The sequence below is a fragment of the Colius striatus genome, chromosome 7 (assembly GCF_028858725.1).
Source record: "Colius striatus isolate bColStr4 chromosome 7, bColStr4.1.hap1, whole genome shotgun sequence".
Lineage (NCBI taxonomy): Eukaryota > Metazoa > Chordata > Aves > Coliiformes > Coliidae > Colius > Colius striatus.
In genome coordinates this window covers 35,183,659-35,205,243 of record NC_084765.1, presented here as the reverse complement: position 1 = coordinate 35,205,243, position 21,585 = coordinate 35,183,659, and the positions used below count along the sequence as shown (strand labels likewise).

The following is a 21,585-nucleotide window of genomic DNA, read 5'->3' as shown; positions in this document are numbered from 1 at the left end:
GGTTGTTATCACTGAGTATTACTTCATAGCAGTATAGATGAAGGAGAGAGGCCACTCTGGGCAGAGCTGTCAAGAGAATCATAACAATTCAGGAGTATAGGTCTTCCCTTCAAAAGGCTGATCTGGGAACCATGGTACTGGGAATTCTTTTTCTTACCAATTTCATCTAATCTCTTCTCTCTATATCTTTTTTCTATTCTAGGCTTTGTTTCTCTGGAGCCAGTCGCACCATTCTTTTGTTGTGACTGAAGTAAAAAAACAAAAGAAGTGGAAAAGATTTTTGCTGTATTAAAAGCACAAAGAATAACTGTTTTGCTTACTGAATATGTACTCTGCATTCTTAACTGTCCTGATCCAAAGCACAGTAAAGTCTCCAATTACCTTGGGTCACATTCACAGTACAAGCTGATATTTCTTAGAATCATAGAATACTAGGGCTGGAAGGGACCTTTAGAGATCATCTAGTCCAAACCCCCTGCAGAAGCAGGTCAACCTAGATCAGGTCACATAGGAACACGTCCAGGTGGGTCTTGAAGACCTCCAAGAATAGACTCCACAACCCCTCTGGGTAGCCTGTGCCAGGGCTCCCTCACCCTCACAGTAAAAGAGTTTTTTCTTATATTTAAGTGGAAGTTTTTGTGTTCCAGCTTCATCTCATTACCCTTTGTCCTGGTGCTAGCTACTATAGAAAAAAGAGATGTTCCAACCTCCTGACATCCATCCTTTAGATATTTATGTTAATAAGATCTCCCCTCAATCTCCTCTTCTCCAGACTAAACAGCCCCAGTTCCCACAGCCTTTCCTTGTATGAAAGATGTTCCATTCCCCTGATCATCTTGGTGGCCCTGCACTGGACTCTCTCCAGCACTTCCCTGTTCCTCTTGAGCTGAGGAGCCCAGAACTGGACACAGGACTCCAGATGAGGTCTCACCAGGGCAGAGTAGAGGGGAAGCAGAACCTCTCTTGACCTGCTGGCCACACTCTTCTTGATGCATCCCAGGATGCCATTGGCCTTCTTGCCCACAAGGGCACATTGCTGATGGCATGGGCATATTTAGCTTATTATTATTATTGCTGATGGCAAGGGCATATTTAGCTTATTATCAATCAGGACTCCCAGGTCTCTCTCTGCAGAGCTGCTCTTCAGCAGGTCACCCCCAGCCTGTACTGGTGCATGAGGTTGTTCCTGCCCAGATGCAGGACTCTGCACTTCTCCTTGTTGAACCTCATGAGGTTCCTCTCTGCCCAACTCTCAAGCCGGTCAAGATCCCACTGAATGGCAGCACAGCCTCTGGGGAATCAGCCAGTCCTCCCAGTTTAGTGTCATCAGGGAACTTGCTGAGGGTACACTCTGTCCCCACATCCAGGTGGTTGATGAAGATATTAAACAAGACTGGCCCCAGAACCAATCCCTGTGGAACTCCACTGGCCACAGGCCTCCAACTTGACTCTGTGCCATTGATCACCACCCTCTGGGCTCTGTCATTCTGCCACCTCACTGTCCAGTCATCCAAGCCACACTGCCTGAGCTTTCTGATGAGGATGTTGTGGGAGACAGTGTCAAAAGCCTTGCTGAAGTCAAGGTAGATGATATCCGCTGCTCTTCTCTCATCTAGCCAGCCGTTTATACACTCATTTCATCAGTGTGATGTGGATTATACAGGGCTGAATTATCACAGCACAAACTCTGGGTTGGATTTTATATCATTTTGGACCTGGTATCTCCTTGCATTTTCCAATCTGCATTTCAGCAAGGTTTGCTAGTAGGTGTCTTTATATAATAGAGTTTGAGGAGATGCATTTCCAGCTTTCACACTCCAATAGGAAGAGTCTTAGACTCTAAAACAGAAAAATTATATTATGGCCATAGACTATGCTTTTTCTTCTTGTTTTTCCTTTTTTTCCTCACCCTCTGGTGAGATAGCTCACCCTCGGTTGCTATCCTGCCACCAAACTGAAGTGGAACCTATGAAAGGTGTATAAAATAGATGAGATGGAAAGAATCGTTTTGATAAATGACATCGTCAGATTCTTAACTTTCAGATGGTTAACAAAGTTGATGAATCCTATGTGGTGGGCCTGAAGGACTTTGATATCATTTTTCTTTCTGTGTATGTGTACTTCAACTCCAACGTTAAGTAGAAGAAACTTTATCATGACAAGCTACAGGTAGGTAAAAATAATGTGTGTTTTCTCTTTCCTAGAAATTAATAAGCTCTGGTGCCATAGAATCTCTGTCATGTTGGATTCAAAGGCAGATTCCTCTAACACTTTATACACAGCAGACACATATGCCATTGCAACTGGGAGATTTATTCACATCACAGCTAAAGTACTTCACGTGTCCAAGAAGAGTAAGTCCTTTGGCTTTTACCTCTTGTGACATCCTCAATGCACTAGCTTTTCCCATCACAGACCAGAGTATATTAGGGATTAATACGGCTCAGCAACTCAAAACACACAGATTGTCAGTCTCAATAATCAGCCTGAAGAATTTTGAGGACAGTTGTTATTTACAGAAAGTGATAAGAGACCCAGTAGAACACTTAACTCTAAATAAACAATGTGGGAACTTCACTACCCAGAAAGTCCTAAGTGGTAAATAGGCAGCTCAGATGTTCCTGAGTACAGTTTGATTGCATTCACACTGGGAGGTAGCAAAAGTAGAAGATGGGAAAGGGTAAGTCAGGAAGCAGGGGGCCTTTCTCATATGGATTCAATCTCATTTCAACTAGCATTTAGCTCTGGTTTGTTAGTTCATTAAGAACACATTACAAAGACCAGACTCAAGGCTCTGATCACCAGCCCCATTGTGCAGTAGCGTGGCATGTGTTACACAGCTTGGTAATAGGGACCTTCTGGCATCTGGGCAGCAGCAGGTCTCACTCCAAAAGCTACTCAGAGCCTGAAGGGAGCTGGCAGGGTCTTTTTTGCAGCACAGGGTAACAGGTAACTGCAAAGTGAGTTCTTATCTTTTTCCCCCATGTTTCCTTTACCAACACAATGGCCTACATGAGGTGGGACATTTCATTTCTACAGCAAGTAAGCTTGTGGTAAAGTTCTTTGAACAAGACAGGCAGTGCTGTGTGGATCCTAAATTAACCCTGGGTCCAAGCTGCAGCCCAGTCTAGGAGAGGATCATATAGAGAAACATCCCACTAAAATGGTGAGGAGATTGTAGTCAAATCTCATCTCCTTAGAAACAGGCAGTAACTTATCTCCATCCCACTCTGCCTGTGGGAATTTGAAGAAAGCAAGTGAGCTGGAGGTCCTGAGAAGTGCAGCGTGGAGGACAGTAGTTTAGCACTTTACCTTACTTAAATCTGTATGTGGTTCCTGCTCACTCTCATGCTGGAAAAAAAACCACTCTCCCACAAGCTGCTGCTATTCACATGAGGACTTGCAATTGAGCTCTAAATATAGCAAGGTGGCACAATAGAGAGGGCTCCAGCATTTCTGTTAACACCAGGAACCAAAGCTAGGGCTGTGAATGGGCTGATAATAGCTTCTATCCTTGGGCACTTTGTGGTTAGACACTGCCAGCTGCTGAATTCCTTCCAGCAGCTTTTTTATGTAACTATTAGGACCAGACAAATATTGGGCTAAAATAAAACCTGACAGAGCTCAGAAATAAAATAGTGTGCCCCCCAAGAACAACCCTTCCTGATCTTTGAACTTGGCTACTGACTTGAAGGAAACCCTCTTCTGAACTTTGCTATGAATCTAATTAATGAGTTAATTCCCTGCTAATCTGTTCTCCTCTTTGTGTCTGTTTCATGATTAATTTAGTTCCAGGGAATTTCCTTTACTGAGAGCAGAGTAGAAGCACATTTCCTAGCCTATTAATCTCCACTTTTGACCCATCAGTATGGACTAAACAGGGCATAGGCCTCCGTGCCTTTATTTTCTGAACCATTACAGAGCACAGGCAAATTCTAGAAGAGCAATGTGCAAACAAGAAGGGAAATCCTCCAGGCATACTTGTGGCACTACTATAGAGGAGATGGAGGTAGGTTGGATACCCAGAAGGTGTAAAGGCTCTGAAGTAGCTGAAAATTCCGCCCAATTACATCAGCCACAGATCAAGCTGAGAGGACAATCTAGAGAGTCTGTAAACTGCACAAGAATGTCATTCAGTAGGCAAAGGATCAGAGAAAATCCCAGATACAAACTCTGTAAAAATAAATCTCTCTTGAGGGAGACACGGCAGGTATCTGGGTTTCACCACTCCTGAGGCTCTCTGATATACATCCAATGTTATTCTCCTGGTGTGGAAGGGAAGGTCTTGTTTGGAGGACAGAGACAATCGCTACCTTCAACACTCTTGTTAAAAGCAAGGCAATTTGGCCTATTTGGGTAACAACTACTCTTCCAACATTTAAAAAGAATCTTAGACTGGAGACCCTCCATAAAATAAAACAACATCTGCTGTTCAAATCTAAAAAGAGGGAAACCACAGGGATGGGAATGGTTACTTTCCTGGGATCACAGACCTATCCTCACAGCTCTCACGTGCCCTTCAGGGAAACACTTTTAAAAGAAAAGAAAGCAGCAAAACCAAAACCTCCCCCTCTTTCCCAAAATGAAAACAAGATATATTGAGGCTTTCTGTGTAATATCCATGGTAGAATAGTATTGCCAGCAATTAGAAACGCAAATCTTCCTTCTGATGCCACAGTGTGTCAAGGACATTTTTAATGATGGATCAAGGACACTGCTGTTTGTGAGGTATGTGTTTAAGCTGTGTTAACAGCAGCCTTCTTAGCATGCAAATCCAGCATCCCAGAAGGGATGTAGTAAAAGCAGGAAAGCACCACAAGGCAAGAGAGATCTCTGTGAGAACAGGTATGTTGTTTTCATGGCTGTTCCTGTCATACCTGCAGGGAAAATCATCTCTGAAGTTTCACTAAACATCTTTCTATTGCTCCTTTCCCAAGAACTGGTTACCTAGAGTCACTCTGCAAGTGAATGGAAATGCCAGGAATGAGGAAAAATACTCTGAAAAAGGCAGAGACATCAGGTGATCCCATCCATTATCCCTGATCAGGTAAATTCCAGCCCTTAAGCCAGACTATTCTGTTTCTAAGAACTGTAAGGAACTAGTAGATATTGAATTACAGAAGAGCCTTACAGACATCTGACACTGGTGAGGATAAATTGATGGACCATGGCCGCCAGAGAGACCTGAGCTGGTAAGGGAAACAAAGATCAAAAGTTATGCAAGGACATGAGTACACTGCTCCCAACTTTGCTGTATCACCGGGTGCTGGGTCATGCATGACTAGATTTCCCAAATAGACTAGTATACAGCCAGCATCAGCAGCACTGTAGGCTTAGCCTTCAGGCCTTGCTCTCCAGGGACTTTCTCTGCTCAGAGATGAGTCTTTGATCCTGAACAGTACATTTGCACAATAAGAGTTCGGGTGTGATTTTAAAAAGCAAGAGAGAAAAGTGAACAAAAGCCATGTTTCTGCATCTCATGTCTCCAATCTGCTCCTGCTTGAAAGGGGCAAAGACACCTCAGGGACATTATCAAAGTGCCTAAACCAATTTTTCAACCTAATCCATTATTTATATTTCCACTCAGCCATTTTTTTAAATCATGAGCTCTTGATGTTAAGGCATCAGGTTCTTTGTAATGTTGAGAATCACATCCATGAGCTGCAGGGGAAGGCATGAAGAGGGCTTAAGTCTTGTCCTATCCTCAGCCTTCCATATCCATCTCTTACGGGGTCCCCTCTGCCTTTTGCTCCCTGTTTCATACCGCACACAAATTGCCACCATTACGTCCTCATCCACTTGTTTGCCTTTTTTCAACTTGGTCCTATTTAGAGAGGAATAATAACTGTCTTCAGGCCAGACACATAACACTGCAATCTAAAAGGTCTAAAAAAAGTGATACCATTTGTTATGGACATGGACTTTCACACAAGAGACTCTGCTTTCCTTCACCCACACTATCTGTGGCCAATAATCTTCCAAGATAATCGCCTAAAGATAAAATGGTTTCTCCAGTACAGTTCATCAAACTAGGTGAGCATAGTGCTGACAAGAACATCCTTCTTGAAAACAGTAAACCTCAATGGCAAGGCACATGGCCAACACTAAAAATATTACAAAACTCTTACTTTAATAAATGCTACACTTTCCCTAGCAAAACCATCCCGAATTCTTGTCTTCCTAGATCTTAAAAAAATACCACATAAATAAGCAGGGTTCCAAAGCAGGTGGTAAAAGTGCTGAGAGGCATAGGAAGACTAAAAAAATAGAGCATCTTTCATGACCAGATGCATGGGGAAGAAGGTGATAGTTGTTTACAAAATAACTGGCAATTTGAGCACTCCCAATTATTCTCTCTTCCAGCAGAAGAGAAAGGTTCATTTGCAAAGGTGAAAGACCAGCTGATGACAGAAAATACTTTCTGCATAACATACAGCTAATCTGTTGAACTCATGAGATAGCAAGGTACAGCCAAGAGGAATGTAAGATTCAAAAAGCATTAGGCACTTGCATAGAAGATGAGAACACTGGAACATTTCATTAGACAGGATTATTATTATTATAATTATTCAGAAAGGCTAGAAATTCTCATCTTTCCGGGTGTAAATAAATCACTGTCTGAAGACAGAAAGGCAATCCCCTAGGGAGCAGGGGTATTCTGTAATAGTCCTCTTGCAATTTCTTGCATCCCTCTTTAAAATCACCAATGTGGAGCACTGTCAGAAAGGACACTTGGCTGTATTAATATACTACAGGGGATCCTCTCTTCTTGTGATTCATTTATTCATAGATGAGAACACAAGTTGCGTGCTAGAACAAAAAAATAAGTATTAATACTAGGGAAAGCCTGGCAAGATGAATCCAGGTAGCAACACTTTACCCAAATTCTTGGCTGCCCCCTGCAGTTCAATGGAAGATGAAACACTGCTTTCGTATTTGAAATGGGTGTTTGCTTTCTCTTTGAATTGCATTGGACTTTTTTATCTTTAATGAGATGTTGGTGCTTTTTGGAGGGATGTCATAAAATGGCATCTTCAGAAACAACTCTGAAGTAGAGTGTGATGTAAAAACTGGTTGGGTAGACTAGACAGAACAAACAGATTAGAGAAAGAGATAAAGAACAGATGCTTTCTATTCTTCCCCTTATCCTTAATTTCTGATGATACTAGCCTGATAGCAGAAACTTTTCCTGCATTCAGCTGCTTCTGTTGCTGTTCTGCCTTCCAAGTCCAAATCCTCAAACTCTAATTCATGTTGAAAAATGGATTCAAGGTAAAAAGTAACTGTTAACGCTTAAAAGGAAGCCATTATAGTTTAAATAGTGAGTAACGTGTCATAGCTAAAGCTGCTTATCATGTATTTTTAAATGGGTAGGGACATATTTGAAAGTCAAACTATGAATCATGTTGCTGTTACTTTAAAAATGCAGTTCAAGCTTCCAGAAATTGAATTTTCCTCCATTTAAAAACTACAAGTTTTAACCGGAACAAATGGAACATAGGAATAAGAGATGGAACAGGGAAGAATGCAGAGAGAGCATCCCCCAAAAGAAGCAAAGGGAATGCTTTTTCTTCTTTCCTCTTACATTGTTTTGAGCCTGCATCTCCCTCCTGCTCCAACAGCAGCCCTTGTCCTGGTACATTGGCTTTGCTCAGTACTCATGGTTCAGACAGCAGCTGCCTGAATCCTCAGCATCTAACCACAGACAAGGGCAGAAGGAAGCCATGACTTTTCCTTGCGAAAGGGAAGCTTACAAGAAACAGGAGTGGATTTCTTGTACTCTTTCAGAGTTACAATTTTCCAGAGTTCTGCCAATGCACCTCAGTATCCTTTCCCACTTCTTTACCAACACGTCTGCCCCCATATGCACACTGAGTCCTTCCAGGACACTACAGGTCCATCTGCATTGTTCCAGCCCAGAATCAGTCTTATATTTCTCACATTGCACCGCAACAGTGATGACAAAGTGGTAGTGCTCTGTCCTGGACTTCTCTTAGGGAAAAGCCCTTAGTTGGGCTGCATTACTAACTGCTACATACTGGTCAGGACCAAAAAGGACTGAGTCTTCATCTTGTATTTGAAAGTGAATTTTCTCCACATTCACGGGAACTGGATCTGAGATTTTAAGCTTGAGTGCATTTCTGCTCTGCAGACAGAAATGGAAAAGGCTAAGTACTCATTTCATGTGCATCTTTCCCCTCACATCCTTCTAGTCTCAGCTCTAGTCTAATTCTCACAAGTTCTTTTTGCCAACGTCATGTTTAACCTGTACAGCCTAAGAAATCCACATGGTTTCTGAGAGAATATAGTGAATTATCGGAGGCTAGAGGGACTGGATTTCATATTTATACCTCTATGCATAAGCAGTCACTCACTCTGGTACCCATGTGTGCTGGGCCCTGAAACAACAACCTGCACATATTTATCTCATGTCTCACACAATGCCTCTGCCATGTCTCTCTTTACAGTATTCTAACATGGCAGCAAGAGGCAGGGTCTGTGTATGAGTCACAGCCACAATACACTGAACAGCCTGAGCCTCTGACAGAATATACAATACAGCTGAGATGTCAGTGGAGGTGGCTTCGAAGTACTTTAAAATGCTGTTCAAGTGCCAACTTTCACCTCCAAATATGACACTTTGCTCGCCCACCCGCTTTCCTTCCAGGCTATGTGCTCCTTTTACTGCAACCTGACAGGTTTAATTATTAATTTCTCTGCCTTCTCTATGCCTTTAACCATTTAGTCTCTCATTTGTCTTGCAAAGCTTTTTGATATGCTCCTAGATAGCAATTGTACACGATCACCACAGTCCAAGAGGCCTGGTCAGACTCATTTGCAGACTGGGCACCAGACCAAAAGGACTTGCAATATGCTATTTACCTCAAAAGTAGAAATCTCTGCTCTTATCTTCTCTTTGCAGAGAAAGGATGTGGTGATGGGGAACTAATGTGCTGAGGAGCATCATTATATCAACACCATTTGGGTCTCCTTAGCTCTTATTGTTTGAATAACTTACACAGGTATAAACTTCTGATCTGGTGAAAAACAGGATTTTAGAGGAGATTCAGCTCCTTCTAGCCATATATTTCACCTATGACAGGAAATTTACTTTAGACGGTGACAATGTTATGCACTATTGTCACTATCACGGCTGCACAGGACTATGAGCCTTTGGTGCTGCTGATGGATGGAGAGACATTCTTATCACAGAATCACAGAGTCTTAAGGGTTGGAAGGGACCTCAAAAGATCATCTAGTCCTATACCCCTGCCAAAGCAGGACCACTTACAGTAGGTCACACACTCTGCTCTATACAGTTTCACAGACCCCAGGCATTCTTTGGTTTGCTTCTGAATTCCATGATGCTTGAATGTCTGGGATCCAAGACACAAGAACTCCACGTGGTGAAGTGTTTGATCCAGATAATCCAGGTTGAAAAGTCTCTTGTTCCTGTGATCTATGCTCCACAATCAACTCTCCAACACACAGGAGGGAAAAGTCTCAACCAGTCTGTCACCTGCATAAGAATGTTCCTCAAGAGGCTCTATTGGGAGCTATAGACAGATAAATCATAGGTCACCTCAAATGACAATTGCAATTAAAGGAACAACTCATCAGCTGCAAAACACACTACTCACACAAAAATATGCTTTCTTCTAGAGGATTAGAAATGCATTTTGTCTCACTACCATCCTACTTCATTCCATTGCTTCTCCTGCCTGAAGGAAGGTACTGTAGCATGTGTAAGTACAAAAGATCTGTCCGTTCTCTGGTTTTCACAAGTCTCAAGTTTTTTAGGGGCTTGTGGAACACTGTTTGGAAAAGTTCTGCAAGGAAATGTTAAGTCAACAAGACCTTTGAAATAGTTTTATCATTTATCCATGGATACCACCAGTCCAAAGACACAAGGACTCCCACCACAGTTATGCCTTGTTCATCCATATAGTCTTAACAATGACAAACAATTGAAATCAATGGACATAGATCACCAGTAGAGCTGCACTGACAAAGTTGTTTCCTCTAGCTATTGTTCCAGAGCCCCAAATGCAATGTAACCGGTGTTTCAGCTACTGCTGCAGTATATCTATAGTCTACATAAAGCCTCATATAGCCTTCTGAATCCGCCTTCTCAACACTAGACCTGTGACACGCTCCGTCTGAAATTCCACCTCTGTCTGCATTCAGTATGGTCAATAGTCTAAACATACTGGTCCTCTCATCATCCTTTGTAACCTCTTAGCAAAAACTATCTATTCTGTTCCAGTGTTAGCATTATCCTAGCCTATATAAAGGCCATCTCAGAGGAAAGGGTACTTCCCTCATAATGCATCCCTTCACTTCTGAACCCCTGTCAACAATCAGCTTTCTTTTTCAATCCCAGCATGTGAAGAGCCCCAGTGGCTTTTGTATTTCAAGTCAGATCCTAAGGGAAAAAGGACTGCACCACAGAAACACAGACACTCCTAATCAATACAAAAATGTCTAATACCAGACAGTCCTACAGCAGTATGCCTCACAGAAAGAGCAGTGCAGAACCCATTTGTTCTGCTGGAAATACACAAGTTCATTATTTGTAGTCCAGTCAGATCTGTACGTGTAGGGTAATTTGAATAACCTCAGACAGCTATGATAGCAAACAGTGCTTTTGTGCTTGTTTGAAGTTCCTTTCATGAATTCTTTCTTCTCCATTTGCTTTTTTCCTCTCTCCCTCCTTTCTGCTACTATTGAAATTGCTGTTATTAGTTATTAAATGATAAATTAATTACCCCTGAAATAAGCATGAGTAATTGTACCCAGCCCAGCATAGCTGGAGCTGGCATTTGATAACAATCAACAGAAGCTATGCAGCTCCCAAAGCATTTCATAATAATAATGATGACAATAAAAATAAATAGGAGGAAAATATGGACAGCTCCAGAAAGTGTTAATGAAAAGTTGCTAAATTACCTGTGCTGCTCACCTGTGAACAACTACATGAAAGCCTTCTGAATATCAACTATATTGTATCAACTATTACATTATAGGCTGTATTGTTTTGCTGAACCTCCAAAGAATTTACTGGGCTTGCATTCTCACAATAACAAAAGAGAGACACTGAAGAGTGAAGAATAAGAGGGGTGGATGGAAGAAAGTTCACATTCTTATTTAGAAAACATGGTTATCAAGGCATATAATGACAATAAAATCTTATGCCTCTAATAGATCCAAAATAAAAATCTGAGGTTTATTTCCCTTCTCAGAAAAAAAACAACCCCACAAAAACACAGAAAAGAGGCAGTAATTCCTTAGGTCAGGCCCTGGGGAGGCAAGAAAACACTACTCTTTTGCAACATCAGTGTGAAAGATCACTAGAAAGTGTTGCAAGACAGTCAGGAGTTAAGGTATTTCCTGAACCAATTCTAAATGGTTACAGCAACATGAGACTGCTCCAAAGCCAAAGCCCAGCTTCAGTTACTCACACCCGTCACATTGCATTAGTGTTAGACTGTACTCTCACAAGTGTTACACAAAACACATCAGAAACTCCTTTTGGCCCATGTTCTGCACCACCAAAATGACATAGTAGTTTGGCTTACTTAGATAAAAGCATTTCTACAGCCCTTTTGTCTCCAGCATCCAAATACAGAAATAACACATCCAGAGGTGCTCACAATGCAGTAGAAATTTCAAATTCCTTTACCAGCAATAAAATCTGTGACTAAGCTGAAAAACAGAATCAATAAACAGCCTCCTCTTCTGAATGCTGCTACAAGGTACTTAATGTCTACAGATATTCAAGGTTAAAAATGCACCAAATCTTTACTTAAAGATAAACGAGGTTTCAATCACATAGAAATGTGAATCAAAATGCTCAAATAATTCCTGCTGATTTTTTCCCCATGGGGTAAGATTCACTAAATGATGAAAAAGCATTTTTATCTTCATCCATATGTCAGAGGACTCTCAAGTCCAACTGCCCAGTCTGCCTCAGGGGACTAGATGCCACAGCAGCTGGTACATCCTAACTGTGAGGTAGTGCATTGTCTTGCACTCAAACCCTTTAGTTGAAATTTGTTCCAGTTTGCATAACCAAAACAAATATAACATGAAGGAATAACATCCCACATTAACCTGTAAGTATAGAAAAGACCCAAACTGGCAGGCAAAAGAACCATTTCCCATCACTGCACACAAGTATAATGCTAATATTTTTGCTTTTCAAAGATGCACTAAAGATGCCTCAAATGAAGCAAATCTGCTTTGCTCCATCTGCATTATTTTGTTGCTTGAACTTTCCTCTTTCTTGTCTGCTACTTCTCCCCAAATTCACTTTAGTTTGATCTCAATCACATTGTGGCCATATAGCTTAAAAGATGAGTGTAATTGTTTGTACAGTCATAATCAGGAGAAGGTGCATTATAGTGAAAAGATGTGAAACTTAACAGTTCAGTACTAACCAGAATCACAATGATGTGTCAATGTGGTGGAGAAGAAAAACAAGCACAGTTCCAATCATCTGCAAATCCTCCTTGTCAATTCTTGGATTTGTCATCCACACACTGACCAATCTAACTCTGCTGGTACATGGAAGATGGAAAGATTACATCTGCACAAAGGACCAGAGCACTGATTAAGTCTTCTGCTTTTGATTAATAGCAGAGCTAGATATATTTACCAGTTGGGGTGGAGAGAGATTTGGCTCTGCTCAAGAAATGTAAGAAATGATGAAGGAACACAGGAGTCTGATAATATCTAAGTCAGCAGGAAATGCACAATGACTTCACAAAAACCTGTCTCAACATATAAGATGTACCTCATGAAGAGAAGGCTACAACTGCTGCAGTGTAGGCAAAACATTTTCTAGCACAACGTGGAGGGCAGAGAAAAAGAAAATATGCCCTCAGTTCACAACACGAGGAAGAAGGGAAGGATATCTATAGTGGGGTGTCATTCTTGTTTTCTCTCTCTCCCAAACCTGCTTTAAGAGAATAAACAGTCACTTCCCATCCTCTTTGTGGTCATGACAAATGTACCTGGACAGCATTGACTTAAAATCTAATTGCTTTTACAGCAAATGAGGCATGAAACCTATTATCAAAAAACACGATGTCCGAAGTACAAGCTGGCATTTCATTTTCCCAGCAGAGAGCTTCTGAATGCCAGAACTGACTGCAAGGCACTGCAGGAGGCTGGAAATACAGAATCACTGATCCTTCCTGGGGCATAGCAATAGCGTGTTTGTGAGGCCAAGTTTGAGAGAGAGTAGGATAAAATGCCTCTATGAGCACCTGGCACATTGTTTCATTTTTGAAGGTGACTGCAAAGCACAAATGATTATTTCCATGCTTGGCCTTCAATCTTGGCAGAGGGGTCCTAAGACCAACTCTAACCAATGTTGGTGGAAAAAGGGCTATTTAATGCAGAAAAAACACCTAAATATCACTTGTGAAAGGAAAAGCCATAAAACAGCAAAATCCCTAAGTAGGTCTTGTGCAAAGAGGGTGATAATCCCTTAAGAAGCATGAGAGTAAATATGAAGTGTTCCAGGAGTATAGGTTGCTAATTAAGAGACTGCCTAATACCTGGAGCAATTTAACCTCTCTTCCTCACCATCACACATTGCAGCTCCATCATCTCTTATATGTATAACACATCTTCTTCACCTTTTGGCATGTTCATGAGACATGGGCATACAGACACGTGAAGGATCAGTGACACAGAGCTGTTAGGCCAACTCCATGACGTCCAAGGATTTCCTGGTTTTGGGGGAAATACTCTACTTCCCTACTAAGAATATAGCCCCATTGATGGAAGTTCAGACACCCTTACTTATATTCAGACAAAGCTGCTTTGCTATTCTGCCTCTGCTGCAAACGTAGTCCAAGTTACTCCATTCACACTTGTGAAGGACTGTTTACAGTTCACACTTTAGGGGAAAGATAGACTGTGGACTGGGGACAGGAAGAAATTCTTGCCTGTGTACCAAATCGTATTTAGTTAGGTCTGCTAAAGTTTTCTTCCATCTTTGACTCCTTTGAGATGGAACACTGAACACAATAGACCTGATCTGGTGTGAGAAACCCCCCATTCACAGAGGATGCTTCCATTAGACCAGTCACTTCCCTGACAGCTATTACCTTGCTCCAATTTGCTAACCACCAATTCTGACAGAGCTATATAAAGTGCACAGTAAATGGTTTCTTTCAAGGAAACAGGCAGTGTACAGCCTGCTCCTTCATCCCTTTCAGAGCAGTGGTGGAAGAATGAAGCTGAGAAATACTCAGAGCAGAGACAGCCTGAAGAGGAAAATTAAAAGACACATACAGTTACAAACCTTGACAGGTGAAAACGTTTGCTGTCGGAGGAAGATGCTGAGATGCCAAGTCAATGCTATGTACACCAGTCACCAGGGTAAAAGAGAGACAAATGCAGGACATGAACTGCAGGGATTTCACAACAGAAGAGACCTCTGGCTTCACAGCTTTTGATCTATGTACCTTTGCAATGAGACATTTCACCTGGGAGTCAGCTATATCCAGTGTTGGATTAACTTCTTGTTCCATCACTTGACCTGTCACCCAGAGTACTACAGAGATGGGCCCTCAGAAACACATATTTAGGAAACACATTAGATTGAGCTAGGCATATTTAACACAAGTGCTGTGCCATGCACACACTGCCCACAGCTGAATTTCAGCTTGCTTTCTACAATACAACGCCCTAATAATTAAGTAAAGCTTGTGTTTTCAACAAGGCTGAACAACACTCATTCTTTTCTTTTGATGTTGGTGAATACTACTCTGAGAAGAATCACCCATATTTAAATCTTTTTCTGGCCATTATCTACAGGACAGCCTTTGGGACACACTTTGCTTTGCAGGAAAACATTAGTTACAGGCAGAGCTATTGCTTCCCACTTTATCATCTATTGTATATAACAATTCCTGGGACAAGGACAGTGCAGACTTCTGGATCACAGGTAGCTTTCAAGCTTTTTAAACTCACTGCTGTTCACAACACAAAGCATATAAGAAAAAAATTGCACAAGACTTTTCCTGTGTTTGCACCTGAAGGATCCCCAAGTCTGACTCTGCTTTGGCAAAGGTACACAAAATTTGGGTATTTTCTTTCATTTCTACTCATTTTCAGAAGTAGAGATTATAGAAAGCATTCCAGGATGCTGTGCATCCTTATGGGAACCACAGAAGGCAACAGCTGGTTTTCAACTACAAACATTTAATTCTCCTTAAATTCATAAAGATGATATTAGTCTAGGAAGAAGCAGAGCAATTTCCAGTGATGTAACAATATACCACCAGTAAGCTGCAAGGCCTGGTGACCTCCTTGTGCTACCCAAAAGAGCTAGATTAGACTGAATCTTTACAGAGTAAGATCACATTGAGTGGTACCCCTCAGCTTCCTCAAGAGAAATGCTTTGATAGACACCTTTCTTTTTTCCCTAAAGTCTGTGAGTTGAGAGAGAGGTGTAAAAATAGCTGCCCTCCTGCCCATAGCAATGTGCTCTCTGTATTCTGCATTCTTCCATTGGTTCCAGTAGGACTCCTATTCCCACTAAAATCAAATTATGCAATTCTCTTGGCTAGACTCACAGAAACCCAGGAGCAAAATATTAATTTTCTGAATCAGAATCAATATACTGCACAATCATTTCCTATGAATTATTTATTTTTTAAGAAGAAGACGCCAGCAAACACTTTGATCCTTGCATCTCCTTTCCCTCAACCCTCTGCAACAAGCTGCTGCAATATGACATATCTAGTTGGGATTAAAAAAAATCAGCTGTTTACTTGGTCTGCAAATGGTAACAAATTGCACCTAAACTACTAAAATTCCACAAATTTGCAATTATACCCAGCAGAGTGAAAATGAACAAGTAACTGTCACATTGTCTTTTAGCACATTACATCCCTGGATGCCATGGGGATACTCACTGATGCAGGGCAACTTGAAGGGGCAGAAGGTTTTTCACATTTGGAACAATATGGGAGTTTTGCAAAGTAAAAGAAAGGTATGATATTGAGGAAATTGAATGAAATCTCATCAATGCAAAACCAACTAAAAGAAAACACAAAAGAATATCACAAAGATCACAGAAAATACTGGCTTAGATACTGTGACCAGATGGCTTTTTTCAGTGTCTGAAGACAGGAAGGATTTAATATTTCTTCTTCCCATAAGTTATTTTCATGCAGAGGCCCTTCCAGCTTCAGTTTAAACGTGAGAGTTTGATTTATATCTCAAAACCATCCGTCTAGCCAGGCTTCAGTAGTTCTCTCTAATGACACACCAATGATTCGTCGGATTGCTGTCCTCAACATGGATGGTATTTAGCATATGCCTGAATTGCTTCATTTATATGTTCACATGTACGAGTGAGCACAGCTAAACCAAAGGAACATCTCTCTGTTTTAGCCCTCTTTTTTCATTGTCCCTCATAAACATTAAAAGCTGCGAACAAGCTTGTAAGAATGGTTTTCAGCATGAGGAACAGGTGGTGGTAATGTCGGGTAAGTATTCCTTCAGGGGGAAGACTGGAAGTCTGCTATAAATTAGGGCAGCATTTCTGAAACTGAAAAACTTGCATTTCACTGATGAAGCTGGGAGAGCTCTTTGATGACAAAGCCATTGGGGAGCTTCAAATCACATCACATCACTAAGTTTTTTTTCCTCCATTTGTCTTGGAAAAACATTATTGCAAGCATATGTGCTTGCACATAGCACTAACAAGTGAAGGTGGCCTAGAAAGGAGAGAGATCATTCTGAAGAATCCTGTACTCTGACACTTATCCAGGATAAATTCCCCATGAAGCAACCTCGTTTAGATATATCTCATTTAATAGGATAAATTTTACAATTTGGAAAAACACCTCCTAAACAATCAGTGGGTTCACAACTTTGGATGCACCAAAGTCAAAAATCTATGATCTGAGTATCTGCAGGACTTGATTCAGTGAGGAAAAGAGGAATTACTATAAGCACCCTTGCAGAATCAGGTCTACAGTTTCTAAATCATGCTATTAAAGACCTTTTCTAATCTGCAATGTTTATTCCCCACCCTGCAGCTCCTGAAGAACATCTTCCTTTGAAGACATCCTCTCCATGGAGGATCTGAGGTGGACAGAACCGGAGCTGACACTCCAATGAGCAGAAAATGATTCCTGCTGGTGCATTTTTGATAGCAAAATGGAAATCCACTGGAAAATAGAAATCAGATTCCTTTCCTTCACCTTTTTTTTTATCCACATGGATGGATTCAGGGCTTAGAACCACTCTTATAGTAGTTTCTTAGAGAGTCAGTTGTATCTCCATTTCCAATTACTCTCAATACACTCCAGTTCCCAAGATGCAAATATCAGTCATGAGGAGAGTCCACTTCTGCAGATTTAAACCCAAAATATATTCCCACCAACTTGATTCCCAGGAGAACCCTCTGAATATTATTAATGCTGACCTTTGTGTCCGATCTGTTATCTCCTCCTCCAGATCTAGCAGGAGTGCTGCCTGAGCCATCACCTTCTTGCTGCAGGGCAGGGATTTGAGGTGCAGAATAAGTAAACCAAGGCAAAATTTGCTTCCCATCTCCTCCAGCTCTTGAGTTCCCAGCTGCAGGCCCTGGTGGAGAAAGGTGGAAAGTTCCAGTGTTGAGTGTGCATTTCACAGGTACATTGAAAGAGTCAGGCTTGTTTTGCAGGGCAACTCTTAGCATTCCTTCCTCCATTCTGAATTAGTGGTTCATTCACATTTGCTAACACATGGAAATTTCCCCACATTTGTAAATTAACTGACAGAACTTGCTCTGCAGAAGCTATTATAAAATAGTCTCTATATTACAAACAGGGAAACAGAGGCAAACAGTTTAACCACCTCAACTGCATTTGCAGAAGAAGTCATCCCAAGAATTAGACCCAAGGAAGATCTAACTCAAAATCCACTTTTACAAATCATTAGGGCTCATGTTTCCTTTCTCTCTATAGATGGGTCATCTCCCTAAGCAATGGGAAAAAAATCAGATCCTAGGATTGTAAACACTGGACAGCGGCAAAGATAAAAAATGGAAACTGGGATAGAGAGAAGAGAGGAAGAGATCTTTAACAAGTTATGAATTGTTTTTTAAGAAAATCAATGGCAAAGTAATTGCAAAACAAACAAACACCTCCAAGGAATTTCTCAGTTTATTAAAAGCTAGTGCCTCTCTAGTAGAGACAAGCAGAGACAGAGAAGCACAAACTGGGTTTGGATTATCAACCTCATCTGTCAAGGAAAAACTTTTCAAAGATGTGAATACTTACTTGAAGAACTCTGATTATGAATAGTCTGTGTTTGTTTTTATACTGATTAAAAAATTAAATAAAGATTTAGCAAAGCAGGAGCACACTGAGGGCGTGCATAGGAGTAAGTCAGTGTAATCAATGCCAGTTTCATGCAAGTGGGGAGAGGGCACGAGACAAAGCCTACATATACTAAAAAGAAACTGAGAAACTGCAATATCTCTCCTCTTTGGCATTTAGTGACTGCATCACATGTACTCCTTAATGCTAACACATCAGGGGTTGAATCAATTGCTGAACAATTGCTGCCTCTGCCAATATCAGCCCTATGTGCTTTTGCAGCACAAAATGCCTCTGCAGACAACCTTCTGCGGAGAACTCCAGCTCCATTTCCAGGGCTGTTTCCTTGGCAACTCTCAGGAGTCCATGCTCACAGTCCTGGCAGTAGCCTTATGCACAGTGTTAGCTCCATGCCAGCATGGTCTGCACTTGACTCTCTACTAGATATTTGTTAATAGGCATCTTATGGGTAATGAAGTCACACATGTTCTGGTAATCTGTGACAGAAGGCTGAGTTCTAGCATCACGTTGATTTATTTTCTGTATAAAGTTATTGCATTTGTAAAATGCTTTTGGATCTTTGGGTCTGAGCAGCTCTGTAGAGATGAAAGATTATTTCTGAGTCTAAATCATGCAGGTGAATGGAAGAAAGAAGAGATTTGTCATGTAAACCACTTCAGCTCTCTTGCAAAAGTGGGGGTTTTTTGAGTATTTTTGTTACAGGATACAAACTCCTTGGACAGGATAAAAATTACCACTTCACTTCTAGCAGATCTAACATATTCAAACATCATCTGGTATTATAAATACCCTTTGTAGTAACACGCATTTTCCTATAGCAAAAATGATGTAATTTACTTTCCTTTCTGAGATCCTGTGAATGAGGCTTGAATCTCTAATTATGAACATGAACAACGTAAACAAACACAGAGCTAAAACGTATTGAGTGGCCAGACAACTACAGAAGCACAGAACCTGCCCAGAAGAGCACACAGACAATCTGAAAAAACATAGTCTCAGGCAGGATCTGGAGTCTCTGGATAATGGACTTTTGCTCTCAAAACAGTCTAGTACATATTTTTATCACACTGAGCAAATCTCTAACACCGTTTCTTCTCTCCATTCTATTCACCCCCACTGCAAGCTTTGCCAAGAAAGATCCAGGTACAATGAACTATAGCAATAATAAATAAAACTAAGAAAACAGAGGGAGAGGCTTATGGGAACCAAGGGTCATTAACACAAACCAATGAGTGTGCTTAGCAGCTCTGAGTAGATTCCTAATGTTTTATTATTTTGCTTTAAAAGACTTTGGGTATTTTAGTGTGGCAGAGTTACAATCAGCAGGCAGAAGTGGTGGTATTTCTGAGAAAAAAATTATGTCATTTCCACAGCAAAAGAGTTACTTTCTCAGGGCCAAAAACTACAAAGAACATCTTGTGGCTTTCCCTGGGGTGCATCTCAGGGTCTTGCTTCCAAGATCAAGGCAACGTACTAAATACCTATCAATCCAGGAGATGCGAATAGTGACTGTGCTAAAACTCAGCCTGTGGCTTTATGATTCCCTGGAGCTTTATTCAGGATATGAAGAGGCCTTAGGAAACTATGAGCAGAGCAATAATAATAATAAAACCATAATATACCTCAGAAGCCTCAGACAGTAATTGCTCATGCACTGAAGTTAGCTGCTGTATGATGGACCCATATTGCTTTGATACCAGACAGCTCAGGAGTAACAGCTGGAAACCTCAGCTAGAGGATTACTTGTTAACATACTTTATTCACTTCAAACACAGACTCAGATAATTCTCTCCCTCTCTTTCCTCAGCTCTCAGCAGAGGGTGGAGCTGGAGGTGCTTAGTATGACTACCATTAAACTAAAGCTGTTGACAGACCTAACGTATCAAACTAATGTTACTGATGGCATCTGCCAGCACTATCAGGAGCTGGGTACTGGGAATAATCGGTCCTACTTGCATTGCTGAAAGGGAAGTCTGGTCTATTTCCCTTGGAGCTGTGCAGCACCAACAGTTGCAAAAATGGTGAGATTGTGCTTACAACTCAGAATTATAAAAATATCCTACAAGAAAAGCAAGAAGAAATAAAAGAACAGAAGAAGTGTCACTCCTTGGTTTGGTTAAGAAGCTGGAAGGAAGCACGTCTCCATGGCAGTGAAAGTGTCTTGTTTTCACATGTAGGGACTACACATGGTCTGTTTGCCACAGTTGTACAGGATGAAGCTGCTCTGCCTGGCAGCACCTCCCCTGCAGTGTCCTGCCAGGCTCGATTCTCAGTCACCCCGTCTTCCTCCCTAGTACAATGCTTTATGGCTCTGCCCTCCTTTGGCTGTGTTTATTTGACCAGTGGAGCATAGGATAAAGTCTTCCAAGCCAGCAGAATCTAAACAAATTCTGAAGCAGGAAACAGTATCTCTGCACCAGAAAACTGTAGACAAGCTCATCAATCCTAGCTAGTCCAGCCACAAAGACATGCTAACAAAACTATCCTATTCTGATGATCAGCTCGTATCTCCATACAGTTTCTGTTCTCTGTTACAAGAATGCGTAAATACAAATACATCCACTGGCCCCATGGGCCCTGTCATGCAGTCCTTTACAGGCATTGCGTTAAGGGGTAACAGGTTAATTATTTCCTGGCTATTATCAACAATAATGAACCTCAAAAGCTTCTCCAAACCCCTTTTTATGACACCTTTTTATAACCAAGTTTTGGATATATTTACTTTTCACAGAAAGAACCAAATCCCTGAGGTAGGTGACACAGCTGATCAGATGAATGAAACAGACACTAGGTCTATTAGTCTGGTTATACCAATTAGTTTCTTGACTTTTCTGCCAAAAATGTTGCTAGCATAAGAGCTGGGGCAGTAGGATGTTCATCTGTATCTCTTATTTGATGCTGTTACAGTAATAGGAAAATGAGGTGTAGGAAAAAAAGCTGTTGTGGACTTATCATTTAACCAAGACATTATCAATATTTTCCTATGAAAAAATGGTCAAACCATACTGGAATAACAGTTCCTTCCTACTCAGCACTGATGTATCAGATAAATAGCCTCAACTAAACATTTCCAACCTCTCTCAACTTGGCCTTAAAATACTTCACAGGCTAAATGACAATGCAGTGGAAAACCTTTGCTACTCATTACTCATATGCTTGAAACCTTCCTGCAGCCAAAGGCAGCAACACTTTCATAACATACATGTTGTTGAAAAAGGTGGAAGGACTCCAG

The 21,585-nt window shown here is 41.1% G+C and overlaps 1 protein-coding gene across 1 annotated transcript in view; it reads right to left on the bottom strand.

Annotated features, from left to right (window-relative positions):
- The window catches only part of AGBL1 (AGBL carboxypeptidase 1), a 272,145-nt gene that overhangs the window by 75,250 nt on the left and 175,310 nt on the right, over positions 1-21,585 (bottom strand). The window contains exon 22 of the mRNA XM_061999859.1: positions 17,456-17,616. Within this exon, the coding sequence (XP_061855843.1) occupies positions 17,456-17,616 (161 nt within the window). The remainder of the gene's footprint in view (positions 1-17,455; positions 17,617-21,585) is intronic.